The 27,688-nt window shown below is 43.2% G+C and overlaps 1 protein-coding gene across 1 annotated transcript; it reads right to left on the reverse strand.

The window, feature by feature from the left end:
- Window positions 1-674: 674 nt before the first annotated feature.
- On the reverse strand, window positions 675-13,687 carry LOC109872818 (complement factor B). Its single transcript, XM_031808452.1, has 18 exons — window positions 13,516-13,687; window positions 12,776-12,988; window positions 12,488-12,673; window positions 12,122-12,304; window positions 11,893-11,979; window positions 11,566-11,708; window positions 8,606-8,753; window positions 8,221-8,349; window positions 7,974-8,069; window positions 4,517-4,654; window positions 4,284-4,390; window positions 3,344-3,473; window positions 3,031-3,169; window positions 2,279-2,358; window positions 2,058-2,170; window positions 1,563-1,692; window positions 1,294-1,346; window positions 675-1,057 (listed from the first exon to the last, which is right to left on the reverse strand). The coding sequence occupies exons 1-18, from the start codon at window positions 13,574-13,576 to the stop codon at window positions 875-877; spliced, it is 2,319 nt and encodes a 772-aa protein (XP_031664312.1). The 5' UTR covers window positions 13,577-13,687; the 3' UTR covers window positions 675-874.
- Between the last annotated feature and the right edge of the window lie 14,001 nt (window positions 13,688-27,688).

The following is a 27,688-nucleotide window of genomic DNA, read 5'->3' on the forward strand; positions in this document are numbered from 1 at the left end:
TAACCCAGAATATAAGATTGCCTTCAAAAGACGGAAGTCTGACATGTCTTTAATTAAACTTGTCTGAGTTATATGATGGGATAGACAGTTCAACCAAACTCATGATATTCTTTTTGTGATATTCTTTGTGAATCTTTGTGATATTCTTTGTGAATCCGTGGGTACTGTATATGCCACCTCTTCTACTTTTGGAAACACAATGATTTCTCTGTATAAACAAAAAAATAAAAATAAACATGCCAACCCCCCCTGACCTGGGAAGTCCTATAAGGAAACTACTGACCTGGAAAACTACTAACCATAATCTAAAGCGGACCCTAACCTTAACCAAGCCCTTAAACTTGACACTAACCTTAATCCTAACACTCATTTTAACACATTTTTAAACTAAATACCATTTTGCAGGTCAGAAGTGTCCATATAGTCCCCCGTCCCCCCCGTCCCGTCCCGTCCCCGGTCCCGGACCTTCGACCAGATCCTGATGCTGATGCTGCTTTGGTGTTTGTAGATCCGACTCACAATACCATATGTATGCATTATGGCCAACACAGAAGGGATACAGCGAAAAGGGTATTTCAGAGCTGGCGTTATTCAGGGACTTACAGAAAGGAAATGCTTCAAATTCAGTTAATGAGTTCCTCAGCCCTAGTAAAGAACACACTTTCATCTTATAATTCAGTTAATGAGTTTGAGTTTATTATCAGCACTAGCAAAGAACACACTTTCATCTTCGAATTCAGTTAATGAACACACTTTCATTGATAACTACAGTTCAGCAAACTATTTTTCGGACACATTATCATGTTCAGTGCCAGAACGACATTATCACATGATCATGAAACTTTGTTAAAAACGCACACCTTCATCGCTGTCTCTATTTGTCTAAAAACTGAAGTGGTGCATAATCTTGTGTGTCATCCCCCAGATGCTTCTTCAGAAATGGCACAACTTTAAAAAGGTTGATGTGGAAATCTCTGGAGTCATCGCCAGACTCCTGTTGGACGTCGTTGTTACCATCAGGGCACAGATTCTTGGTGCCCCAGCTGATCAATCCAACCTTTGAAGAATGGAAGCGGTGTCAGTACTAATTCATGTACATCAACTGTAGATTACAGGAGACCCCAGAGGTTTACAAATACATTTTGCATAAATAAATATGTAAAATCCCATGTACACAAAAGGATAGAGCGAAAAGTACGAGGCAAATGCACAGAAAGTTGCCACTTTCTTACTGCTCGCCTCTGTAGGTGGTGTCTAGTGCCAATGTATCTGCTGTAAATAAGTGTCTCTAACCTGGATTGTGCGATAATCATCATAGTTCTTAAACAGAGCACCACCGGAGTCACCTGTGTACACACACACACACACAAACACACACACACAAACACACACACAATGAAGTGGTAATGTAAGACGAAGTAATGGGAACCTTTTCTTTTAGAAAATTACAACACTACTGTTTTAAAACTAGAGATTTTCTCAATCCATTGATTTTTAAAATATTTTAGAATAACTTAGACAGTGAGTGCATCACACAATGTTCCATTATGTATTAAACATACCTTTGCAGGCAACATGATCTCTAGTAGGTTGACGACCACCCGAGCACAGGAAGTTTTCAGTGACAACATCCTTCAGATTATTTGACGTTATGCCATCTACCTTAGTAGCCAATTCAATACAATTCGCCCTCTGCACGAGAGAGAAAAATGAGAGAGAGAGGGACACATACACTGCCGTTCAAGAGTTTGGGGTCACAGAGATGTCCTTGTTTTTTAAAGAAAAAATAATAATAATTCCCAACGTGCCATTGGAACACAGGAGTGATGGTTGCTGATAATGGGCCTCTGTATGCCTATGTAGATATTCCATTGAAAAATCTGCCGTTTCCAGCTACAATAGTCATTTACAACATTAACAATGTTTATACTGTATTTCTGATCAATTTTATGTTATTTTAATGGACCAAAAATGTGCTTTTCTTCCAAAAACAGGAACATTTTAAGTGACCCGTTGGTGGGTCTGTCTGTGTGGTCAGACATCATACAAGCACTCACCTGATCCAGGAGCTTAAGTTTGGCATCGCTCCGCTGATCATGATTGTTTTCCCTGTCCTTATCATGTGACATGAAACTGACTTCTTCAAATGGATTTTTTAACAAGAGCTCTTCTGCAAGGAGAGAAATACATGAGACGAGGTAACATACGGTGCCTAATTGAACCTTTCTATATCAGGTTGTGTGCATCTTGATGGATAGGCTGTGTGCTGTAATTGCACCTTGTTGCTTGCAGGTGATTTCCTCTCCCGACAATCTTAAAGCACCACTTGTTTCCTTGGTGCAAGGTATGCAAATCGGTCTGAGGAAGACAGTAAAGTAAGAATTCATGAAAGAAACTGTGTTTCACACATTACTCCAAACAGCTGGATTACTTAGATTAAGATACATTTTTAAAAAACTTCATCACTGTGTTCATTCTTGTTCCTTCTGCATCATAACACATAGAGGTCAAATGATTGTCTCCCTTGGAACATGTCAAGATGAGCAAAAAAATACTATAAAATAAATTATACAAATTCTGAGCTATATTGTATGCAATTTGTGTGAACATCATAGTATTTTCTACTAATACATTTGCTCAGAGAAATAGATTTTGTTCAACAAGTACATCTCAAAAAGATAACCAAGTTGGTCTAAGATTCCTCCCAATGTACCCCCAATCTCATTAAACATTTTAGAAAAAGGCCCAGTGTCGTTATCCTCACAAGAAGGAGGGTGCTGGAGCATTGTAAACAGGGGTGCCAATAATTTATACCCCCATCGTTAAAAAAACAAACAAACAAAAAAATGTATATAACTTATTTTCAAACAAAATCTCTTTCTCTGAGCAATTGTTTTAGTAAAAAATAATTTCCCAATGTATTTTAGCATGCAATATAGCTCAGTATTTGTAGGATTTATTTCATAGTCTTTTTTGCTCGTCTTTATCAAGGGTGCCAATCATTTTTGCACCTGACCGTATGTTTCTTACCTTATGCTGATAGAGATATCCACATCATTCTTCAGTTTGATGAGAGCTACGTCATAATCATAGAACTCCTTTACCCCCTCTTTCTCTTTGGCTTTGATATCATAATTAGGGTGTAATATTATTCGTGATCCTGTTAGAACTGTTAGGGGACAGGACCGGAGTATAAATTAGCAAACCTATTTCCTAGAATAGTTGTGGCATCCTGACATATATTCTGGCAATGACGATAAACACATGAAAAAACAAGTTGTACTAGTTTAAAAAAAACTTTGGGTGTAAGTGGAAATGTTTTTGAAGGAGTGGCTGGTTGCACCTGGATTTTTGCCAATCGTAATCTTGATTTTATCTGCTGTGTCTGTGAACTTGAAGCAGTGAGCAGCAGTCAAGATGAAGCGGGGAGTGACCAGAGACCCCATGCATTTACCATAACTTCCATCCTCATGCTGACGGGATCAGGAGAGAGGGGTTGAAACATAAATACTGTCAATGACAACATGCAAGCAGATTATCACAGGAAGTTTTCAGTGACACCATCCTTCAGATTATCTGACGTTATGCCATCTACCTTAGTAGCCAATTCAATACAATTTGCCCTCTGCACGAGAGAGAAAAATGAGAGAGAGAGGGACACATACACTGCCGTTCAAGAGTTTGGGGTCACAGAGATGTCCTTGTTTTTTAAAGAAAAAATAATAATAATTCCCAACGTGCCATTGGAACACAGGAGTGATGGTTGCTGATAATGGGCCTCTGTACGCCTATGTAGATATTCCATTGAAAAATCTGCCGTTTCCAGCTACAATAGTCATTTACAACATTAACAATGTTTATAATGTATTTCTGATCAATTTTATATTATTCTAATTAAAAAGGTCCACAATATGTCAATCTTGGTGTGCACTGGGATGGGACAGGATACAGTCTGGGAGGTTTGTCAGCCATAATGTTGTTTATCACTCTCCCAAAGCACAAACAACCTGAGAAATTGCATTGCAGAAACACACCACGAGTGATGATTGAATTCCAGCCTAAAATGAAAGGTGAGATCTGCTGGCTAGCTATCCAATTCATTTCTAATTGGAATTCAAACTAATTTAGTACAGCTGTCATGTATTGCATTGGCAATGATACCTTAACACAGTGCACTGCACACTAAATCAAATATGATCATGAAGAAAGGCCACTGGTGCATTGATGAATAATCAAGCATTACAAATAGTTTACATTTAGAAAAATGAGGCATGAGTAATTACCGGGATGCCAATCCTTGCCATCCAGGGATATCTTACACGTATGGTGTCTGCGGTGTCATGATCGTAGTTTCTATGGAGCCCGCATAGACCCACAACCTTGCTCTCATCTACATAGAGGAGAGAGGTGGCTCAACACACTGACACAAAGACTCTCAAATATAGCACTCTCTGAGGGAACAAAGTCCATGCAGAGACACACTGCCATATTTGCTGGTCAAATTAGAAGGACTCACCAATTATTTTATCAAAGGTTTCTTCCAATTCTGTACCATCCTTTAGTTTAAAGTAGTGGTCCTCATTATCCCGTTTTGTCACAAGTGGCTGGATATCTTCATCAAAGATTTCACTTCCGACACCAAAAACATAGATATCTAAAAAAACAAAAACAAAAGGAAGTACCCAAAACATTAGTCATTAGATGAATCAAGAACATTCACATACTTAGGTAATAGACCTAGGAGTTCTGGTTCTGTTGGCATATTGAAACGTGTGGCTTTCTTTTGCAAAATAACTATGAATTAAGATTGCCATGCACGCAGAAGAAATATCAGCCCACAGAGAGAAGCACGAGATTGAACTTCACTCAACTTTCTAAAGCAGTGGTCACCAACCGGTCGTCGCAATCGACTGGTTGATCTCCAAGGCATTCTTGGTTGGTCACCAAACATTTTTAGTAAAACAAACAACGATAAAGCCTTGTGTTCCTATTTGTTTAAAAATAAATCTCAGGCTGTTGGTCGTAGGTGCACCCGATTCAGCTGCACTGTATTCTGGGTAGGCGAACTTGTGCCATTTTGAACTATTTCATGTGTCTGAAGGTACAAAATCTGCTGGCCCAGAGAGCAAATCAAATGCACTATAGTCCTACAGCTGGCCAATCGGATGGCTCAGATTACAATGCATGCAGTAAAGTAGCAGGCATAAAAGAAAGCTACAGCAAAGTTGATAATGTGACATCTCAAAATGTTTAAAACCAAGACTAGACAGAGAGACTGTCAACGAATACAGCAAAGAGATGCTGTTTTTATGAGTGAGTTCATATTTAAGTTCTTACTAGGCACTGTCAACACTTTTTATTCAACACTTATATAATACATAACATGTTCATTCTTCCTATTTCCACTCGGCGCTACAACAAGCACTGCAGCAGTAAGGAATGAGAAGGAAAGTGTATCTATAAGCTTACGTTGTTGTTATTATTAGCGCCTTGGGTATTTCTTAGTATTGAGGAAAATGTCACTTTCTTTGTTCATAGGAGCAACATGAATTTGCATTGAGGCAGAAATAATGCAGTGCCACTCGAGTTTCGGCATCCGCTGGAGGACGGTGTCCCTTTTTGGTCAGTGGAGGAAAGGGAGAGAAGAGGGATGTTGAGAGGGTTTTTGGTCAGTGGAGGAAAGGGAGAGAAGAGGGATGTTGAGAGGGTTTTTGGTCAGTGGAGGAAAGGGAGAGAAGAGGGATGTTGAGAGGGTTTTTGGTCAGTGGAGGAAAGGGAGAGAAGAGGGATGTTGAGAGGCAGGCCCTCAGTCTGCTGCTCTCTCCCTCCACTGAGACTGACTGTCAGATGGAGGCACCATCAGCCCAGAAAAATACAAATAAAAAGCTAATTATTTAAATGTAAGCTCACTCACCTGTGCCTCACAAGTAATACAACAACGTATCTATTACCGGTGTGATCAAATAGCCTACCTCAAATGTTTAAATCTAAAAAATCAAAAAAAGGAATGGTGCTGGAATAGCGGAGGCTCCTGTCGTCTATGTGCTGCCTTGCTGCAACTCCATGGTTCTAAATCAGTCGTTATTTATTTAGTAAACTGTCGAAAACATGAACTTGCTTGACCATGCTGCAATATTTGCTTTGTGGACTTCACCGGACAGATGTTGATGAAACAAACATACGTGCAGTTGAAATTATTCCGCCACTGTGTGACAGTTGTCTTTTTCTTGTCACGGTCTTATTGTATAACACGGTGGTGTATATGAACGAAGAGGTTCTAGAGCACTTATACAACATATGTTGTAATATGGCTTTTTTTACTTGAAAGAATTTGGAAATGCTGTTAACCGTGTTAGAGCGTTCTCAAGAAACCCTCTTTTCAGACCAGGTAGCTACTACTCTTTCTAAAGTCAAGACAGAACATCATTTACTGATAAGACAGAGCAGAATTTGCCATCCATTGAGTAAGACTCGACCATTTCTTCCATGGTAATCGTCACAGTCGTTTACCGGCCAACAAGCTATGCAGTAATGATCAATTAACTGATAAAGCAACTATTACATCTGAAACAGGGGAATTACTATAAGATTGCTCCAAGATTCTCTCACTTCTATAAAGAACTGTACACTTCTGATTGTAAATCTACACCAAGCCAGACTAAGTCCTTTCTAAAAAAGGAAGCCACCTCGCCGGGAGCCCAAATCTCTCTCAATGAACTCCAAAAGGCATTGGATGGCATGAATAAAGGCACATTTCCTGAACGGGATGGTATTCCTCCTTAGGTCTATTTAACATTTTGGAATCAATTAGGTCGACTATTGCGCTAAATGATTAATACAGCTATTCACAAAAGTTAATTTGGGAGAAATGTGAACACAACACAAATTTAGCTTTAGATAAATTTAGCTTTAAATTTAGATTCTCCCAGTGTTCTCACTACCCCCCCATCTTTGATAAACACAAATATTAAACTGTTTTCTAAAATGTTGCCATCCCGTCTCGAGACTTACTTACCTAAATAGGTCCACTTGGACGAAAGCGGTTCGTTTATAAAGCGTTCATCCTCAGATAACCTCCTTCGACTATTACATATCTAAGATACTCCATCAGAAACAACAGCTCCTTGGGCTGTAATTATCTCTCCATGCAGAAAAAAGCTTTTGATAGACTAGAATGGTTAGCATGGGAGGCCGAGTGTTGTATTGGCAAACTTTTTTAAGTATTCCAAGTATCAATTGAAAATTGTTATTTTATTTTTTAGAACTAACTTTATTGACTTGGTTGGTGGTTGGTACACCTTTGAAATCCTGGAATGTCCAAGCGCCGAGAAGACGATCAAACTTGACTATCTAGAGGAAGTAAAAGTCGTAACAAGGTTTCCGTAGGTGAAAAGGAAGGCCTGGCCTGTCTTGAAACGGAAATCGTCTCCAATTGATGATTCAAATATGCCAATCCCTCAATGGGTTGGGGTTAACTTTGGAAGCCTTTTCTTTGATGTACTATTTTTTGTACCTGTAACCCCCCCCCCCCCCCCCCCCCCACCCCTTCATACACACGTTTTCTTCTTCTACAAAACGAAATAATAAGTTGGTCCCCAAAAAAAGAACATTTATATACTTGAGATGGTAGCCGGCTCGAATGGATTTGAATATTGTACAGTGCCACAAACCATTGATGTTTGGATCATCCTTCTCGAGCCAACTGTTGTGTGCATGATGTAGACCTGGGTCAGTCTATAGTTAGAAAGACAACCTGTATACAGGGAATGAATAGTTAAGACTAGAAGGTCAAGTTGTCGTTGAATGCGGTTCTGTCCTTCGGCTGTTCTCGTCTATTAATGTTCTCTATTATGTCATGCTTCTCACGCTTTGTGTGGACCCCCAGGAAGAGTAGCTGCTGCTTTAGGAACAGCTAATGGGGGGATCCAAATAAAATACCAATGTCATGACAACACAAATGACTTTGACCTCACCAAGATATTGATCCCTTTCTTCCTTTTGATTCATGTAGACCATTTCCCTGACTTTGGCCACTGTGTCGTCGGGCCTACCCCCCATGTTGAAAGCACCTGCAAGAAAAGACAGTCAAGAGATTATTACTGAGCTGACCAAACGCTGAACAGAAGCTTTAAAAAAGGATTAACAAAAATAAGCTGCAATCAATAATGCAAGTCAAATACTTTCCAAACAAATATACATAGACAAGTAGTACTACAGTACCATCTGTGAAAAATATGAGGACGTGGTGGACCTCTTTGAATAAAGTTTCATTCCGTTGTTTTTGGATAGCCATGCGTTCCAGGATGGTTTTAAAAGCAAGGTTGAGATTGGTCCCAACATTTTGTCTCTCTGTGAAAAAATACACACACCCAAACACACACACACACACGTGCACGCACACACGTGCACGCACGCACGCACGCACACACACACACACACACACACACACACACACACACACACACACACACACACACACACACACACACACACACACACACACACACACACACACACTATTTGTCAAGTTTATGGATAACTGGTTGAGTGTATAGTTTGGGCAATGATGATGATGTAAATACATGCAAGGTCAATCTTTGCTCACCTCCATAATTAAAGTTGTCCAAGTCAGCCAAGACTTCTTCAAGTTTTTTTCTTTTTTCTCCCAAAAAATCCAATATGTTGACAACTTCGAATACGTCGGATGCGAAGAAAAGGATTTCGTAATTTGGGCTGACTGCGAAGGAGCTGACCTGTGAAAGCACAAGGTGCAGGACAGAATTACATTTAGACATGTGTCAAAGAATGTGAGTGGAAAACTGTGGTGAACAATAACTGAAGGCATAGTGTCAGTCATTTTTGTGTTATGTGCCTACATTTAGGGTTAAGAAGACATGCTCTAGAACTTTTGCGAATACTGAGTATGATTTAAACCTCCCACTTTGGGATGGATGTGTCAATGTGTAGTTCATAAATACATAATCTATGAGCAGAATTACTGTTTCACCTCAAATTCGCCACAAAATAACTGTTTTTCTGGAAGCTGTGATGTGCCATTTTGCCTACATTTTCCTCACGTGGGCCAGCCCAATTCGAGTTCAAACAATAAGCCAAGACTCTTCCTAGAGCTGGCCGCCTTGCCAAACTGAGCTGAACAAGAACCCAAATGGTCACTCTGACAGAGCTCCAGTGTCACGTTCGTGAGGAGAGACGGACCAAGGCGCAGCGAATGTTTTGTTCCAAACAAAACAAAACAATAAATTAAATAAACTAACAACGAAACGTGAATACGTGGTGCACGTGCACGTGCACAAAACACAAAATAATATCCCACAAAACAGGTGAGAACAGGGAACCCTTAAGTATGATCCCCAATTAGAGACAACGATAATCAGCTGCCTCTAATTGGGAACCAAACTCAATCCCAAAACATAGAAACAAAATGACTAGAACACCCCCCTAGAACCAAGGGCTCTCTATGGTCAGGGCGTGACATCAAGAGGTCCTCTGTGGAGATGGGAGAACCTTCCAGAAGGACAACCATCTCTGCAATACTCCACTAATCAGGCCTTTATCGTAGAGTGGCCAGACGAAAGCCACTCCTCAGTAACAGACACCTAAAGGTTGCTTGGAGTTTGACAAAAGGCACCTAAAGGCTCTCAGACCATGAGAATCAAGATTCTCTGGTCTGATGAAACCAAGATTGAACCCTTTGGCCTGAATGCCAAGTGTCACGTCTGGAAGAAACCTGGCACCATCCCTATGGTGAAGCATGGTGGTGGCGGCATCATGCTGTGGGGATGTTTTTCAGTTGCAGGGACTGGGAGACTAGTCAGGATCGAGGGAAAGATGAACAGAGCAAAGTAAAGAGAGATCCTTAATGAAAACCTGCTCCAGAGTGCTCAGGACCTCAGACTGGGGTGAAGGTTTACCTTCCAACAGGACAACAACCCTAAGCACACAGCCAAGACAACGCAGGAGTCTCTGAATGTCCTGGAGTGGCCCAGACAAAGCCCGGACTTGAACCCGATCCAACACCTCTCGGGGGACCTGAAAATGGCTGTGCAGCGACATTCCCCATCCAACCTGACACAGTTTGAGAGGATGTGCAGAGACGAATGGGAGAACCACTCCAAGTTTGTAGCGTCAGGTGTGCCAAGCTTGTAGCGTCATACCCAAGAAGACTCGAGGATGTAATCACTGCCAACTGTGCTTCAACATAGTACTGAGTAAAGGGTCTGAATACCTATGTAAATGTGATATTTCAGATTTGATTTTTAATAGATTTACAAAAATGTCTTAAAATGTTTTTTTACATTTGCTTGATCATTATGTGGTATTGTGTGTATATTGATGAGAAAAGTGACAGCTAGCAAGTGTACACACAGCAGAGCGAGAAAAAGAGAGAAAGCGCACATATCTGCACATATGTGACGTAGTACGCATTTTTCGGGGACCACTTTTGGCTTGTGAGAGCTACTTTCAGAACCACTGGCTAAAAAGTATCAGGGAATCTCTTTAAGGGATCCCCTGCTACGACCTAATTTATTTAGCAACCACATAACATACACTACATGACCAAAGATATGTAGGCACATGCTCATTGAACAAATCTCAATCCAAAATTATGGGCATTAATATGGAGTTGGTCCCCCCCCCCTCCCGTTGCTGCTATAATAGCCTCCACTCTTCTGGGAAGGCTTTACACTATCTTGTAACATTGCTGCGGGGACTTGCTTCCATTCAGCCACAAGAACATTAGTGAGGTCTGGCACTAATGTTGGGTGATTAGGCCTGGCTCGCAGTTGGCCTTCCAATTCATTCCAAAGGTGTTCGATGGGCTCTGTGCAGGCCAGTCAAGTTCTTCCACACCAATCTCAACAAACCATTATTCCTTCTCCACCAAATGTAACAGTTGGCACTGTGTGCCCATCTGTCTGTCGGACTGCCAGATGGCGAAGCGTGATTCATCACTCCAAAGAACGAGTTTCCACTGCTCCAGAGTCCAGTGGCAGTGAGCTTTACACCACTCCAGCCGATGCTTGGCATTGCGCATGGTGATCTTAGGCTTGTGTGCGGCTGCTCAGCCATGGAAACCCATTTCATGAAGCTTCCGATGAACAGTTATTGTGCTGACGCTGCTTCCAGAGGCAGTTTTTAACTCGTAGTGAGCGTTGCAACTGAGGACAGAACATTTTTACACGCTATGCACTTTCACAGTCAGCGGTCCGGTTCTGTGAGCTTGTATTGCCTACCACTTCGCGGCTGAGCTGTTGTTGCTCCTAGACATTTCCACTTCACAATAACAGCACTTACAGTTGAACGGGGCAGCTCTAGCAGGACAGAAATTTGACGAACTGACTTGTTGGAAAGGTGGCATACCTATGACAGTGCCACGTTGAAATTCATTGAGCTCTTCAGTAAGGCCCTTCTACTGCCAATGATTGTCTATGGAGATTGCATGGCTGTGTGCTCGATTTTATACACCTGTCAGCAACAAGTGATGGCTGAAATAGCCAAATGCATTTATATATAGTTGTACCTTGTGAGTACCTGTGAACATACCTTTGTGATAAGTTTCTTGACAGCATTTCTTGCTTTAGTAAACTGATCCTCCTCAATGCTGTCAGAGATGTCCATAGCAATGTATATGTTAAGCTTTCCAGCTTTATCGATCGTGATCTTCTTTCCTTCCTGATCTGTGTAATCTGAAAGGCACCGGCAGGATATCTTACTTTGACAATCACCGGTGGAAGAAGATGTGTGTGAGGAATGGTGCCGCAAGGAAAATACGTGAAAGGTTTGGCAAATATGTCACACACTTATGGTGATATTGACAACAGAATAAAGACTTGATAAACATCACATATTGGTTGTGACAGAGAGACCTACCGATGGGCGCTGCCAACTGAAGGCTCTCTCTGATTGCACTGCCGAATGCCTCCGTGACCTCCAGTGCAGTGTCATACGTGTGCTTGTCTGCAACCAGAACAAAAGAACCCACAGGGTTAAATCTCTCTTTCTCGCAGTCTATGAAATTGGACTGTACGTGACAATCTTTAGGTATATTTGAGCCGCTTGCAAAGGGGTCATTGTCTAGGGCATCTTCATGGGTCCTTACAGTAACATTTAGGCTCAGTCCCAGTCCATTGGCCATTCTCTTGACATACACGCTCCTTTGACCCCAGCAAATGTAAGCCATCGTCACAGCGGTATGTCAATTTGTCTTCTATGCCAAATCTTGACCCAGACCTCCTAGCACCGGCCGGAATCCCAGGGTCAGCACATCGCTCTCCACCTCCTGCTGTAAGACAATGTGGGAGAATGTCAGCGGGAAACAGAGAGGGAGGGTGTGTAGAGAGGCAGAAAGGTGACGTGACGTACTGTGCGTAAGCTGTGAGGCTGAGCGTCATTTCTAACGGGTCAGTGCGACCAACAAAAAAGAGCGTCCTAAGGAGGAAGAGAGATGATATAGTTTGTTACTCACAGTCATGTCTGCAAATGGGTGTTCCCCCACTCCACTTCCCATTGGGTTGGCACACACGGGAGGATGAGCCACGTAATGTGTATCCAGCGTAGCACTCATATGTGGTCTCATTGTTGACAAAATATTGCATTTGTAAAGGAAAGACAGAACCATTTTCCAAAACCAAGGGGTTTGGGCATTCAACAACTAAAGGGGGAAAAATATGGAGGAAGCAGTGTTTAAGTAGGGTTTAGCTTATTTAAAATATTGTTTTTATTAAAAATACCAGTGCAAGGAATTGTTACTCACTCTTGCACTTTTGTACAGGCCTTTTATGGGGAGTTGGTGACCAAGTTCCACTTTTCTGACACAAGCGAGTTAAAGCTGGATAGGGATAGTACCCTTCTGGACAGTGGTATATCAGCATACTGCCATACTCAAGCTTCTTGGTAAGAATGTAATGACCTCCTTCCATGCCCACATTCTCCTCGTTACAGAAGTCTTCACACAGAACACTGACACCTGTGAGGTCAGTGCAGGAAGATGTTCATGTATTTTACACATAGGCATGACTGGGCCCATGTTGGGAAACTGGCTACAATACCAGAAAACGTCAGAGTTTTGTCAAATCAAAATTCTTCATAGTATACAGAAGCCTAATGGATGAGGTTCAAGGTCAAAGCTGAATATGTTTTTGTGTGTGTGTGTGTGTGTGTGTAAGTATTTGGATTATAATACCCCAATAATCATTGATGTTGTTCATTATGACATCCAATCATTTTTTATATAATCACCCCAAACGTAAAATCCCACTTTGAATATTACCCAGTCAAAACGTATTGGAGGGTAAATTTCGATCAAATACAACACGTGGTTAAAAAAAATCCCTCTTGAATATATTCATTTTGAGTACATGTATTTCCTTTTTCCAGCCCCCTGTTATATCATCCAGAATACAGGACAATTTGGAAAAATGTGCAACAAACATTTCTAAAAGGTAACTGAAGACAACCGCAGTTTGAACGTAAGAGCCATGTCAGGGCACTTACCCATATAAAGAGGACATATCAGCAGCGCTGCACACAAACTCCAGCAATCAGAAAGAATCATGGTGAATCACAGGTCCAAAAGTAATACAATCTGCAAAAGGGTGTGTATTTATACACAGATGGTAGGAAAAAAAAAAAAGCACACTGTCACTGGTTAACCTCAAGTCAAATAAAAGATCAACGACCCACTCAACAAGAGACATACAGTGCCTTGCGAAAGTATTCGGCCCCCTTGAACTTTGCGACCTTTTGCCACATTTCAGGCTTCAAACATAAAGATATAAAACTGTATTTTTTTGTGAAGAATCAACAACAAGTGGGACACAATCATGAAGTGGAACGACATTTATTGGATATTTCAAACATTTTTAACAAATCAAAAACTGAAAAATTGGGCGTGCAAAAATATTCAGCCCCCTTAAGTTGATACTTTGTAGCGCCACCTTTTGCTGCGATTACAGCTGTAAGTCGCGTGGGGTATGTCTCTATCAGTTTTGCACATCGAGAGACTGACATTTTTTCCCATTCCTCTTTGCAAAACAGCTCGAGCTCAGTGAGGTTGGATGGAGAGCATTTGTGAACAGCAGTTTTCAGTTCTTTCCACAGATTCTCGATTGGAATCAGGTCTGGACTTTGACTTGGCCATTCTAACACCTGGATATGTTTATTTTTGAACCATTCCATTGTAGATTTTGCTTTATGGTTTGGATCATTGTCTTGTTGGAAGACAAATCTCCGTCCCAGTCTCAGGTCTTTTGCAGACTCCATCAGGTTTTCTTCCAGAATGGTCCTGTATTTGGCTCCCTCCATCTTCCCATCAATTTTAACCATGTCCCTGCTGAAGAAAAGCAGGCCCAAACCATGATGCTGCCACCACCATGTTTGACAGTGGGGATGGTGTGTTCAGGGTGATGAGCTGTGTTGCTTTTACGCCAAACATAACGTTTTGCATTGTTTCCAAAAAGTTCAATTTTGGTTTAATCTGACCAGAGCACCTTCTTCCACATGTTTGGTGTGTCTCCCAGGTGGCTTGTGGCAAACTTTAAACAACACTTTTTATGGATATCTTTAAGAAATGGCTTTCTTCTTGCCACTCTTCCATAAAGGCCAGATTTGTGCAATATACGACTGATTGTTGTCCTATGGACAGAGTCTCCCACCTCAGCTGTAGATCTCTGCAGTTCATCCAGAGTGATCATGGGCCTCTTGGCAGCATCTCTGATCAGTCTTCTCCTTGTATGAGCTGAAAGTTTAGAGGGACGGCCAGGTCTTGGTAGATTTGCAGTGGTCTGATACCCCTTCCATATCAATATTATCGCTTGCACAGTGCTCCTTGGGATGTTTAAAGCTTGGGAAATCTTTTTGTATCCAAATCCGGCTTTAAACTTCTTCACAACAGTATCTCGGACCTGCCTGGTGTGTTCCTTGTTCTTCATGATGCTCTCTGCGCTTTTAACGGACCTCTGAGACTATCACAGTGCAGGTGCATTTATACGGAGACTTGATTAAACACAGGTGGATTGTATTTATCATCATTAGTCATTTAGGTCAACATTGGATAATTCAGAGATCCTCACTGAACTTCTGGAGAGAGTTTGCTGCACTGAAAGTAAAGGGGCTGAATAATTTTGCACGCCCAATTTTTCAGTTTTTGATTTGTTAAAAAAGTTTGAAATATCCAATAAATGTCGTTCCACTTCATGATTGTGTCCCACTTGTTGTTGATTCTTCACAAAAAAATACAGTTTTATATCTTTATGTTTGAAGCCTGAAATGTGGCAAAAGGTCGCAAAGTTCAAGGGGGCCGAATACTTTCGCAAGGCACTGTACACTCACAAAAAATGTTTTATATTGAGCCTGCGACTAACTAACAGAATTGTCTATTAAATTAAACATTATTTGTATTTTCATAAGAAACTCATCGTCGGGACTGCTTTTCTCACGACAGTGTGCACTCAAGTAAATAAAGCTAGCCTTGGCTCTGGATCTGTGTGTGAGTAATTCCTGTAACGATTTCAGGATTGTTCATTATCTCTAAATTCAGTCTGTCTGAGATACGGTTGAGGAAGTTCTCTCTTCCTCAAACTTCTGACACAACTGTGGCTAGAGGACAGTGAATAGTTATTATGTTGGAAAGATTGACCAGACTATTGAAGGTTACTGTGGGTTACAGTGTTGCAACAGCCAAGACGGGGAACTGCCTTAACCCCTCAACATATATTACTACAAGGGCTTTCGCTGGATGATGTCACACAGAGTTGACATCTGCACATAGCACACCCCTATTCGATGTCAGGACAGCTCTCGGTCCCTATTACACTGAACAAGAAATATAAACGCAACAATGCAACAATTTCAAAGATGTTTACTGAGTTACAGTTCCTCTCAGGAAATCATCAACTGAAATAAATTAATTAGGCCCTCTATGGATTTCACGACTGGAGATGAAAAGCAACTGGCCTCAGGATCTCGTCACGGTATTTCTGTGCATTAAAATTGCCATCGATAAAATGCAATTGTGTTCGTTGTCTGTAGCTTATGCCTGTCCATACCATAACCCCACCGCCACCATGGGGCACTCTGTTCACAACGTTGACATCAGCAAACCGCTCGCCCATATGACACCATACAAGTGGTCTGTGGTTGTAAGGCCATGGTAGAAAGCAGTTCTGGTGGACATTCCTGCAATCAGCAATGCCAATTCCACACTCCTTCAAAACTTGAGACATCTGTGGCATTGTGTTGTGTGACAAAACTGCACATTTTAGAGTGGCCTTTTATTGTCCCCAGCACAAGGTGCACCTGTGTAATAATCATGATGTTTAATCAGCTTTTTGATATGCCACACCTGTCAGGTGGATGGATTGTCTTGGCAAAGGAGACATGCTCACTAACAGGGTTTAAACACATTTGTACACAACATTTGAGAGAAATAAGCTTTTTGTGCATGTGAAACATTTCTGGGATCTTTTATTTCAGCCCATGAAACATGTGACCAACACTTTACATGTTGCGTTTATATTTTTTGTTCAGTGTATATCGTCTTACATTATCATAGGCTATAAGTCATCCTGCCATGTCAAAACAACATAGATGATTACTCATGTAAGTAACTTATCTTCGGCGTTCCCCTTTAAGGCAAACAAGAAGTCATGTCCAGTAAATTGACAGACAAGGCTAGTGTAAACAAGTCAGAGTAAACAAAGAATGTGATTTCCCAAAACTCATCCAATAAGTAATGATTGAATAAAGATTTGCATTTATGGAGTGCTTTTTGTCTTCTCAGATGCAGAGTAAGACCCCAATCCCCACCAATAGGCCCACCAGTATGTGACTATCGGATCAATAATCCCACTGTTCCACAGTAAACGGCAGTTACATTCGTACAGATAGCCGACAGATACAGTATGCACTTTAACCTCATAGTCATTGTACAACTTCAAATCCAAAGTGCTGGAGTCCAGCCCCAAACAACAAAACATGTGTTACTGTCTCAATACTTTCGGAGCCCACTATTTCTTTGTTTTGGAGCATGGTCACTTTTGAAGTGTTTTTGTCACAGGCCAGTTCACTCTGTGAACCATCTCCATCTTGATTAATTGGTATCAACATATACAGTGCCTACCAGTAAGATGCCAGTAAATAAGGAGAGATTGCTAGCTAGAAAATTATATTTTCAATAATGCAGAATAAGACAAAATAATTTCATGGGAAATGACATGCTATAAATACACACAGATTCTTGGGCCTTTCTTTCTTTCTTTCTCTTGAAAACTGTAGCCTATCTGTCATGTAGGCCTACTGTGAAATGTGTAATGTTATTTAATGCTTTACCTGGAACACCACACGGCAGTCCCCACTGGAAAAAAATTAAGCTATGCTATACTATTTTATTATATTCTATCACAACATTACGAGCAGAAGTGGAAAAAGTGGAAAAAGTGTTCAATTGTCATACTTGAGTAAAAGTAATTAAATTAACCCAGTAAAATAGTACTTGAGTAAAAGTCTAAAAGTATCAGATTTTGAATGTACTTAAGTACAGTGGTGAAAAAAGAACTCAATTATCATACTTGAGTAAAAGTACAAAGTAAAAGTAAATGCTACACATCAAATTCCTTATATTTAGCAAACCAGACGGCACAATTTCCTTTTTTATTACTTTTTTTGACAGCCAAGGGCACGCTCCAACATTCAGACATAATTTACAAAGGAAGCATTTATGTTTAGTGAGTCCAACAGATCAGAGGCAGTAAGGATGGCCAGGGACGTTCTCTTGATGAGTGTGCAAATTTGACCTTTTTCCTTTACTTTTAAGCATTTTTATTTTATTTTATTTTACCTTTATTTAACCAGGTAGGCAAGTTGAGAACACCTTTATTTAACCAGGTAGGCAAGTTGAGAACACCTTTATTTAACCAGGTAGGCAAGTTGAGAACACCTTTATTTAACCAGGTAGGCAAGTTGAGAACACCTTTATTTAACCAGGTAGGCAAGTTGAGAACAAGTTCTCATTTACAATTGCGACCTGGCCAAGATAAAGCAAAGCAGTTCAACAGATACAACGACACAGAGTTACACATGGAGTAAAACAAACATACAGTCAATAATACAGTATAAACAAGTCTATATACAATGTGAGCAAATGAGGTGAGAAGGGAGGTAAAGGCAAAAAAGGCCATGGTGGCAAAGTAAATACAATATAGCAAGTAAAACACTGGAATGGTAGTTTTGCAATGGAAGAATGTGCAAAGTAGAAATAAAAACAAATAAATAAATTAAATACAGTTTTGAAAGAGGTAGTTGTTTGGGCTAAATTATAGGTGGGCTATGTACAGGTGCAGTAATCTGTGAGCTGCTCTAACAGTTGGTGCTTAAAGCTAGTGAGGGAGATAAGTGTTTCCAGTTTCAGAGATTTTTGTAGTTCGTTCCAGTCATTGGCAGCAGAGAACTGGAAGGAGAGGCGGCCAAAGAAATAATTGGTTTTGGGGGTGACTAGAGAGATATACCTGCTGGAGCGTGTGCTACAGGTGGGATATGCTATGGTGACCAGCGAGCTGAGATAAGGGGGGACTTTACCTAGCAGGGTCTTGTAGATGACATGGAGCTTGGGGTTTGGCGACGAGTATGAAGCGAGGGCCAGCCAACGAGAGCATACAGGTCGCAATGGTGGGTAGTATATGGGGCTTTGGTGACAAAACGGATTGCACTGTGATAGACTGCATCCAATTTGTTGAGTAGGGTATTGGAGGCTATTTTGTAAATGACATCGCCAAAGTCGAGGATTGGTAGGATGGTCAGTTTTACAAGGGTATGTTTGGCAGCATGAGTGAAGGATGCTTTGTTGCGAAATAGGAAGCCAATTCTAGATTTAACTTTGGATTGGAGATGTTTGATATGGGTCTGGAAGGAGAGTTTACAGTCTAAGCAGACACCTAAGTATTTGTAGTTGTCCACGTATTCTAAGTCAGAGCCGTCCAGAGTAGTGATGTTGGACATGCGGGTAGGTGCAGGTAGCGATCGGTTGAAGAGCATGCATTTAGTTTTACTTGTATTTAAGAGCAATTGGAGGCCACGGAAGGAGAGTTGTATGGCATTGAAGCTTGCCTGGAGGGTTGTTAACACAGTGTCCAAAGAAGGGCCGGAAGTATACAGAATGGTGTCGTCTGCGTAGAGGTGGATCAGAGACTCACCAGCAGCAAGAGCGACCTCATTGATGTATACAGAGAAGAGAGTCGGTCCAAGAATTGAACCCTGTGGCACCCCCATAGAGACTGCCAGAGGTCCGGACAGCAGACCCTCCGATTTGACACACTGAACTCTATCAGAGAAGTAGTTGGTGAACCAGGCGAGGCAATCATTTGAGAAACCAAGGCTGTTGAGTCTGCCGATGAGGATGTGGTGATTGACAGAGTCGAAAGCCTTGGCCAGATCAATGAATACAGCTGCACAGTAATGTTTCTTATCGATGGCGGTTAAGATATCGTTTAGGACCTTGAGCGTGGCTGAGGTGCACCCATGACCAGATCTGAAACCAGATTGCATAGCAGAGAAGGTATGGTGAGATTCGAAATGGTCGGTAATCTGTTTGTTGACTTGGCTTTCGAAGACCATAGAAAGGCATGGTAGGATAGATATAGGTCTGTAGCAGTTTGGGTCAAGAGTGTCCCCCCCTTTGAAGAGGGGGATGACCGCAGCTGCTTTCCAATCTTTGGGAATCTCAGACGACACGAAAGAGAGGTTGAACAGGCTAGTAATAGGGGTGGCAACAATTTCGGCAGATAATTTTAGAAAGAAAGGGTCCAGATTGTCTAGCCCGGCTGATTTGTAGGGGTCCAGATTTTGCAGCTCTTTCAGAACATCAGCTGAATGGATTTGGGAGAAGGAGAAATGGGGAAGGCTTGGGCGAGTTGCTGTTGGGGGTGCAGTGCTGTTGACCGGGGTAGGAGTAGCCAGGTGGAAAGCATGGCCAGCCATAGAAAAATGCTTATTGAAATTCTCAATTATGGTGGATTTATCAGTGGTGACAGTGTTTCCTATCTTCAGTGCAGTGGGCAGCTGGGAGGAGGTGTTCTTATTCTCCATGGACTTTACAGTGTCCCAGAACTTTTTTGAGTTAGTGTTGCAGGTAGCAAATTTCTGCTTGAAAAAGCTAGCCTTGGCTTTTCTAACTGCCTGTGTATAATGGTTTCTGGCTTCCCTGAACAGCTGCATATCACGGGGGCTGTTCGATGCTAATGCAGAACGCCATAGGATGTTTTTGTGTTGGTTAAGGGCAGTCAGGTCTGGGGAGAACCAAGGGCTAAATCTGTTCCTGGTTCTAAATTTCTTGAATGGGGCATGTTTATTTAAGATGGTTAGGAAGGCATTTAAAAAAAATATCCAGGCATCCTCTACTGACGGGATGAGATCAATATCCTTCCAGGATACCCCGGCCAGGTCGATTAGAAAGGCCAGCTCTCTGAAGTGTTTCAGGGAGCGTTTTACAGTGATGAGTGGAGGTCGTTTGACCGCTGACCCATTACGGATGCAGGCAATGAGGCAGTGATCGCTGAGATCTTGGTTGAAGACAGCAGAGGTGTATTTAGAGGGGAAGTTTGTTAGGATGATATCTATGAGGGTGCCCGTGTTTAAGGCTTTGGGGAGGTACCTGGTAGGTTCATTGATAATTTGTGTGAGATTGAGGGCATCAAGTTTAGATTGTAGGATGGCTGGGGTGTTAAGCATGTTCCAGTTTAGGTCGCCTAGCAGCACGAGCTCTGAAGATAGATGGGGGGCAATCAGTTCACATATGGTGTCCAGAGCACAGCTGGGGGCAGAGGGTGGTCTATAGCAGGCGGCAACGGTGAGAGACTTGTTTTTAGAGAGGTGGATTTTTAAAAGTAGAAGTTCAAATTGTTTGGGTACAGACCTGGATAGTAGGACAGAACTCTGCAGGCTATCTTTGCAGTAGATTGCAACACCGCCCCCTTTGGCAGTTCCATCTTGTCTGAAAATGTTGTAGTTTGGAATTAAAATGTCTGAATTTTTGGTGGTCTTCCTAAGCCAGGATTCAGACACAGCTAGAACATCCGGGTTGGCAGAGTGTGCTAAAGCAGTAAATAGAACAAACTTAGGGAGGAGGCTTCTAATGTTAACATGCATGAAACCAAGGCTATTACGGTTACAGAAGTCGTCAAAAGAGAGCGCCTGGGGAATAGGAGTGAAGTAGGCACTGCAGGGCCTGGATTCACCTCTACATCGCCAGAGGAACATAGGAGGAGTAGAATAAGGGTGCGGCTAAAAGCAATAAGAATTGGTAATCTAGAACGTCTGGAACAGAGAGTAAAAGGAGGTTTCTGGGGGCAATAAAATAGCGTCAAGGTATAATGTACAGACAAAGGTATGGTAGGATGTGAATACAGTGGAGGTAAACCTAGGTATTGAGTGATGAAGAGAGAGATATTGTCTCTAGAAACATCATTGAAACCAGGAGATGTCATTGCATGTGTGGGTGGTGGAACTAATAGGTTGGATAAGGTATAGTGAGCAGGACTAGAGGCTCTGCAGTGAAATAAGCCAATAAACACTAACCAGAACAGCAATGGACAAGACATATTGACATTAAGGAGAGGCATGCTTAGTTGAGTGATCAAAAGGGTCCAGTGAGTGGAGATGTTGGTTGGGGGTCACGGCGATTTAGACAGCTAGCCAGGGCATCGGTAGCAAGCTAGCATAGGATGGAGGTCTGTTGTTAGCCACCTCTTGCGTTCCGTCAAGTAGATTAGTGTGGTTCCGTGTGGTAGAGGGGATTAATCCAAATCACACAACAACAACAAAAATAAAGACAATAGATATAGTTATAGAGGCCCAAGAAGAAAACATAATAATAATAAGAAAAATAAATAAATTGTCCGATTGTCTATTCAGATAGCAGCCGGTAAGACAGCTAACGGTTAGCAGGCCGCAGATGGGCGTTCAGGTAACGTCGCGACGGAGGAGCCAGCCGGATCTCCTTCGGGTAGATAACGTCGGCAGTCCAGTTGTGAAGGCCCGGTGGGGCTCCGCGTAGGCAGCAAAACGGGTCCGGATAGGTGACTGCAGCCCAGGAGTGATTGATGGAACTCAGGAGTGATTGACGTAGCTGGCTAGCTCCGGAATAATTGATGTTTGCTCCGGAATCGACGAAAGCCGATAGTCACACGGATAGCAGCTAGCTAGCTGTGAGATCCGGGTATGAATGTCCAGAGAGCAGTTGAAATCCAGGGACATGGAGAGAAAAATTGGTCCGGTATGTTCCGTTCTGAGGCGCGCTGCGCCGTACAAAACTGGCGATAGATTATCAAGCTAAAGGATAGCTGATGACCACAAACCGTGGTTAGCTGAATACTAACGATTTGCCAGTAAAGAAGCTAACTAGCTTCTGAACTAGCTTCTGATTAGCTTCTGGATTAGCTTCTGGGCTAGCTTCTGGCTAGCTCCTGGCTAGCTCCTGGCTAGTTTCTGGCTAGCTTCTTGGAGTTTCTGGCTAGCTTCTTGGAGGATTACAGATTTTAGGTAAATAATACTTTTTATAAATATAAATTGGTGAGGCGGGTTAGGAGAGTGTTTTGAAGATGAGTTGATGGAAAATAAAAATAAAATGTATGTGAAAAAAGTTGTAAATATATATATATACAGGACACTACAAGACGAGGACAAAAAGACGTCTGAACTGCAATGCCATCTTGGTCACATCATTCAAATTGTAACGAGTACTTTTGGGTGTCAGGGAAAATGTATAGAGTAAAAAGTAACACATTTTCTTTAGGAATGTAGTGAAGTAAAAGTAAAAGTAGTCAAAAATATAAATAGTAATGTAAAGTACAGATACTCCCAAAAATGACTTAAGCAGTACTTTAAAGTATTTTTAATTAAGTACATTACACCACTGATTACGAGGGCTTGGAACTATAAGGTTCTATCAAAAATGTTGTTATTGACATAGTTCTGTTCAATGCTCTCTACCTGTATAGTACTCTAAATACCCCAATTCATGTTGTTAAGTTCAACAGAATCAGTAGAAAGGCCTCTTTAGTGTCCTAAGTATTCATAACTGCGACCTTAATTTCCTACCATCTGTAAGCTGTTAGTGTCTTAACAACTGTTCCACAGGTGCATGTTCATTAATTGTTTATGGTTCATTGAACAAGCATGGGAAACAGTGTTTAAACCCTTTACATTGAGGATCTGTGAAGTTATTTGGATTTTTACAAATTATCTTTGAAAGACAGGGTCCTAAAAAAGGGAAGTTACTTTTTTTGCTGAGTTTATATGGGTCTTTCTATAAATAAATGGGGCCAATGTGAGACTCTGGGATGAGAATAAAAAAATGGTTTGAAACAAAAATTATGTTTATGCCGTTCCACATGTGTACTGAGAGGAATATATGCAAATTGGCCCATAACTCCACCTATAAAGCAACATAGGCCTAGGGCCAGTGTTCTCTCTTTTTTTTCAGCACTGAGCAAATTTCAGGTCTGCTGAGGGCAAACTTGAACTTTGTGAAAATTCTGTGCAACTTTCAGCATGCGTTTACTGTGAACAAAGACTATACGCGCTTTAAGTTACCGTTTTAACAGTGGCCATGTAGCTACTGTGGCTATTTGATCGTAATGTAGGCCTACCAGAGTGGCCTACCTTCAAAAACAATGGAGAAAATGCATGCCATAACATTTTAACATGGAAATAGCTGTTATATAATTCAGCCTAAAGTAGCAGCCAATGTGTGGTCTTCAATGTAGGCCTTACATTCCATGAGACTTTTGAAATAAAAACATGCAGGGCTTGACATGAACCTGTTTATCCACCTGTCCTTCAGACAAGGAGGTGACTGAAAATGTTGTGTCGTTTGATGCAAGAAACCACTTTACAAAATAAAATGCATTATTATTCCCATATCATTATTACAAAGAATCAGACCAATTATGCTACCTTCTGCCTATTGGCTACTTATTCAAGCCTGTCTCTAAATACAACACTGCCCCTTTAAGACAAAAAAAATATCTTTACCAGACTTGCTTTTCAAATACAGTGGGGCAAAAAAGTATTTAGTCAGCCACCAACTGTGCAGTTCTCCCACTTAAAAAGAGGAGAGAGGCCTGTAATTTTCATACTTCAACTATGACAGACAAAATGAGAGAAAAAAAATCCAGAAAATCACATTGTAGGATTTTTAATGATCGGGGCTCGAAGCTGTAACCTGTATCATACCTTGTTCAGTCTCCTCAGGACTTTGAATGGCCCCACAAACCGCGGGGCCAGCTTCCGGCAGGGCAGGCGGAGGGGCAGGTTTCGGATGGAGAGCCAGACCCGGTCCCCCGGTGCGAACACCGGGGCCTCACTGCGGTTTTCTGGCGCCTCACGGCCCGCTGAAGGTGCACATGAGCTGTCTCCTCATGGTCCTGGCAATAGGACCGCAGAAACCTACCCACATCCTGGTTCATTCTCCCCACCTGCCCATTACTCTCGGGGTGAAACCCCAGGTAAGGCTGACCAAGACACCCCAGACGTTCCATGAACACCCGTGAACTGGGGACCTTGATCAGATACTATGTCCTCAGGCATCCCGGAAGACTTGTTTAAACAGGGCCTCCGCAGTCTGTAGGGCCATAGAGGGAGACCGGGCGAAGGGAGGAGACGACAGGACTTAGAAAAACGATTCACAACGACCAGGATCGTGGTGTTACCCTGTGATGGAGGAAGATCGTTAGGAAATCCACCGACAGGTGCGACCACGAACATTGTAAGGGTTGTAACGGGTAAGGGTTGTAATTTCCCTCTGGGCAAGTGCCTAGGGGCTTTGCACTGGGCGCACACCGAGCAGGAGGAGACATAAACCCTCATGTCCTTAGCCAAAGTGGACCACCAGTACTTCCCACTAAGACAGCGCACTGTCCGACCGATGCCCGGATGACCAGAGGAGGGTGACGTGTGGGCCCAATAGATCAAACGGTTGCGGACAGCAGACGGAACGTACAGTAGCCCAGCTGGACAGTGGAGGGGAGTGGGCTCTGTATGTAATACCCGCTTGATGTCCGCAGCCAGCTCCCACACAACCGGTACCACCAGGCAAGAGGCGGGGAGTATGGGAGTGTGATCCATGGGCTGCTCCTCTGTGTCATACATCCAGGACAGTGTGTCTGCCTTCTTGTTCTGGGAACCTGGTCTGTAGGTGAGGGGGAAAACAAAACGGGTAAAAGAAAACATGGCCCACCTTGCCTGGCGAGGATTCAGTCTTCTCGCTGTCCGGATGTACTCCAGATTGCGGTGGTCAGTCCAGATGAGAAAAGGGTGTTTAGCCCCCTCGAGCCAATGTCTCCACGCCTTCAAGGCCTTGAGGACAGCCAACAACTCCCGTTCCCTCACGTCATAGTTTTGCACCGCCGGGCTGAGCTTCTTCGAAAAGAAGGCACAGGGGCGGAGCTTTGGTGGCATGCCTGAGCGCTGAGAGAGCACGGCTCCTATCCCAGCCTCGGATGTGTCCACCTCCACTATGAACGCCAAAGAGGGGTCCGGATGAGCCAGCACGGGAGCCAAGGTAAACAGAGCCCTCAGCTGAGCAAAAGCCCTGTCCGCCTCAGCTGACCATTGCAAACTCACCGGTCAGCAGTGAGGTAATGGGAGCCGCTACCTGACCAAAACCCCGGATAAACCTCCGGTAATAGTTGGCAAACCCTAGAAACGGCTGCACTTCCTTTACCGTGGTGGGAGTCGGCCAATTACACACGGCTGAAATGCGGTCACTCTCCATCTCTACCCCTGAAGTGGAAATGCGGTACCCGAGGAAGGAGACGGACTGTTGGAAAAACAGACATTTCTCAGCCTTGATGTACAGGTCATGCTCCAACAGTCGACCAAGCACCCTGCCACCAGGGAAACATGCTCGCTGCGTGTAGCGGAGTATATTAGGATGTCATCAATATACACCACTACACCCTGCCCGTGCAGGTCCCTGAAAATCTTGTCTACAAAGGCCTGGAAGACTGATGGAGCATTCATCAAACCGTACGGCATGATGAGATACTCATAGTGCCGTGAGGTGGTACTGAAAACTGTCTTCCACTCGTCTCCCTCCCGGATACGCACCAGGTTGTAAGCGCTCCTAAGATCCAAATTGGTGAAGAAGCTCGCCCCGTGCATTGACTCAATCGCACTGGCTATGAGAGGTAGCGGGTAACTGTACCTAACAGTGATCTGGTTGATACCTCGATAGTCAATACACAGACCTCCATCCTTCTTCTTCACAAAAAATGAACTTGAGGAGGCAGGTGAAGCGGAGGGCCGAATTTACCCCTGCCTCAGGGATTCGGAGACATATGTTTCCATAGCCGCCGTCTCCTCCTGTGACAGAGGATACACGTGACTCCTGGGAAGTGCTGCGTCTTCCAGGAGATTTATCGCAAAAGCCCTCGTTGATGGGGTGGTAATTGAGTCGCCTTCTACCAAATTGCCATATTCAGAGGGGATGCGCACAGGGGAGACCTGGTCTGGACTTTCCACCGTAGTCGCACCAATGGAAACCCCTAAACATATCCTCGACCACTCTCGTGACCACACCGTGAGAGCCCTCTGTTGCCACAAAATAGTGGGGTCATGACAGGCCAACCAGGGTATGCCCAGCACCACGGGAAACGCAGGAGAATCAAAAAGGAAAAAAATGATTTTCTCCTTGTGATCCTCCCGCATCGACATGCCCTGTGGAGCGGTGGCCTCCCTAATTAGCCCTGACCAAATGGTTGACTATCTAGGGCGTGAACTGGGAAGGGCATATCCACTGGAACAATAGGGATCCCTAAACTATGGGCCTGAATCTACGAGCGCCTTACGCTGGGAAGACTCAGGAAAATGAATATACACAAACATGTATGCAACAAAGGGCTCTGGGTGAGCCTGGTGCCGACTCACCTGGGGTGACACAAGAGTGCCCTGCCTGCTGCCTCGACTCCCAGAGGAACCTCTCCAGCACCGACCGGCAGTGTGGTCTCTGCAGCCACAGATGGTGCATGGACCGGCCCCTCCTTCGGTCGCCCTACGTACAGCACCTCCCAGCTCCATGGCCGTAGGAGCTGTGGTGCTGGGGGATGGAATCGACAGACCCTGATCTGGACGTCCACGGGTAGCCAGCAGGTTACCAGATGGTCAAAGGTGCACCAGATGGACAGGTCCACCAGATGGTCAAAGGTGAGAGTGGTATCCCTGCAGGCCAACTCCCGACGGACGTCCTCGCTCAAACTACAACGGTAGTGATTGATCAGGGCCCTGTCGTTCCATCCCGCACTGGCGACCAGGGTCCGAAAGTCCAGAGAGAACTCCTGTGCGCTCCTTGTCAACTGCCTAAGTTGGACGAGACGAAATTGGTCCTCGAATTGGTCCAACACCGCTTCTCCTTCCTCCCATACGGCGTTGGCCCACTCCAGGGAGACGGCCCGAGGGAGCCGGGTGGACGGTTGCTAGGTAGAGCTCCAGCTGGAGTAGGAATCCCTGACATCCCGCAGCCGTCCCATCATACTCCTTCGGAAGATTGAGCTGAATCCCACTGGGACCGGGTGAAGGACGGGTGAGTAGTGGTGCCTTTGGTGGTGCTGGTGGAGGCATTGGAGGAACTCCTTTTCTCTCCCAACGGCCCATATTCTGCAGGATGCGATCGATGGCA

The sequence above is a fragment of the Oncorhynchus kisutch genome, linkage group LG28, assembly GCF_002021735.2.
Source record: "Oncorhynchus kisutch isolate 150728-3 linkage group LG28, Okis_V2, whole genome shotgun sequence".
NCBI lineage: Eukaryota > Metazoa > Chordata > Actinopteri > Salmoniformes > Salmonidae > Oncorhynchus > Oncorhynchus kisutch.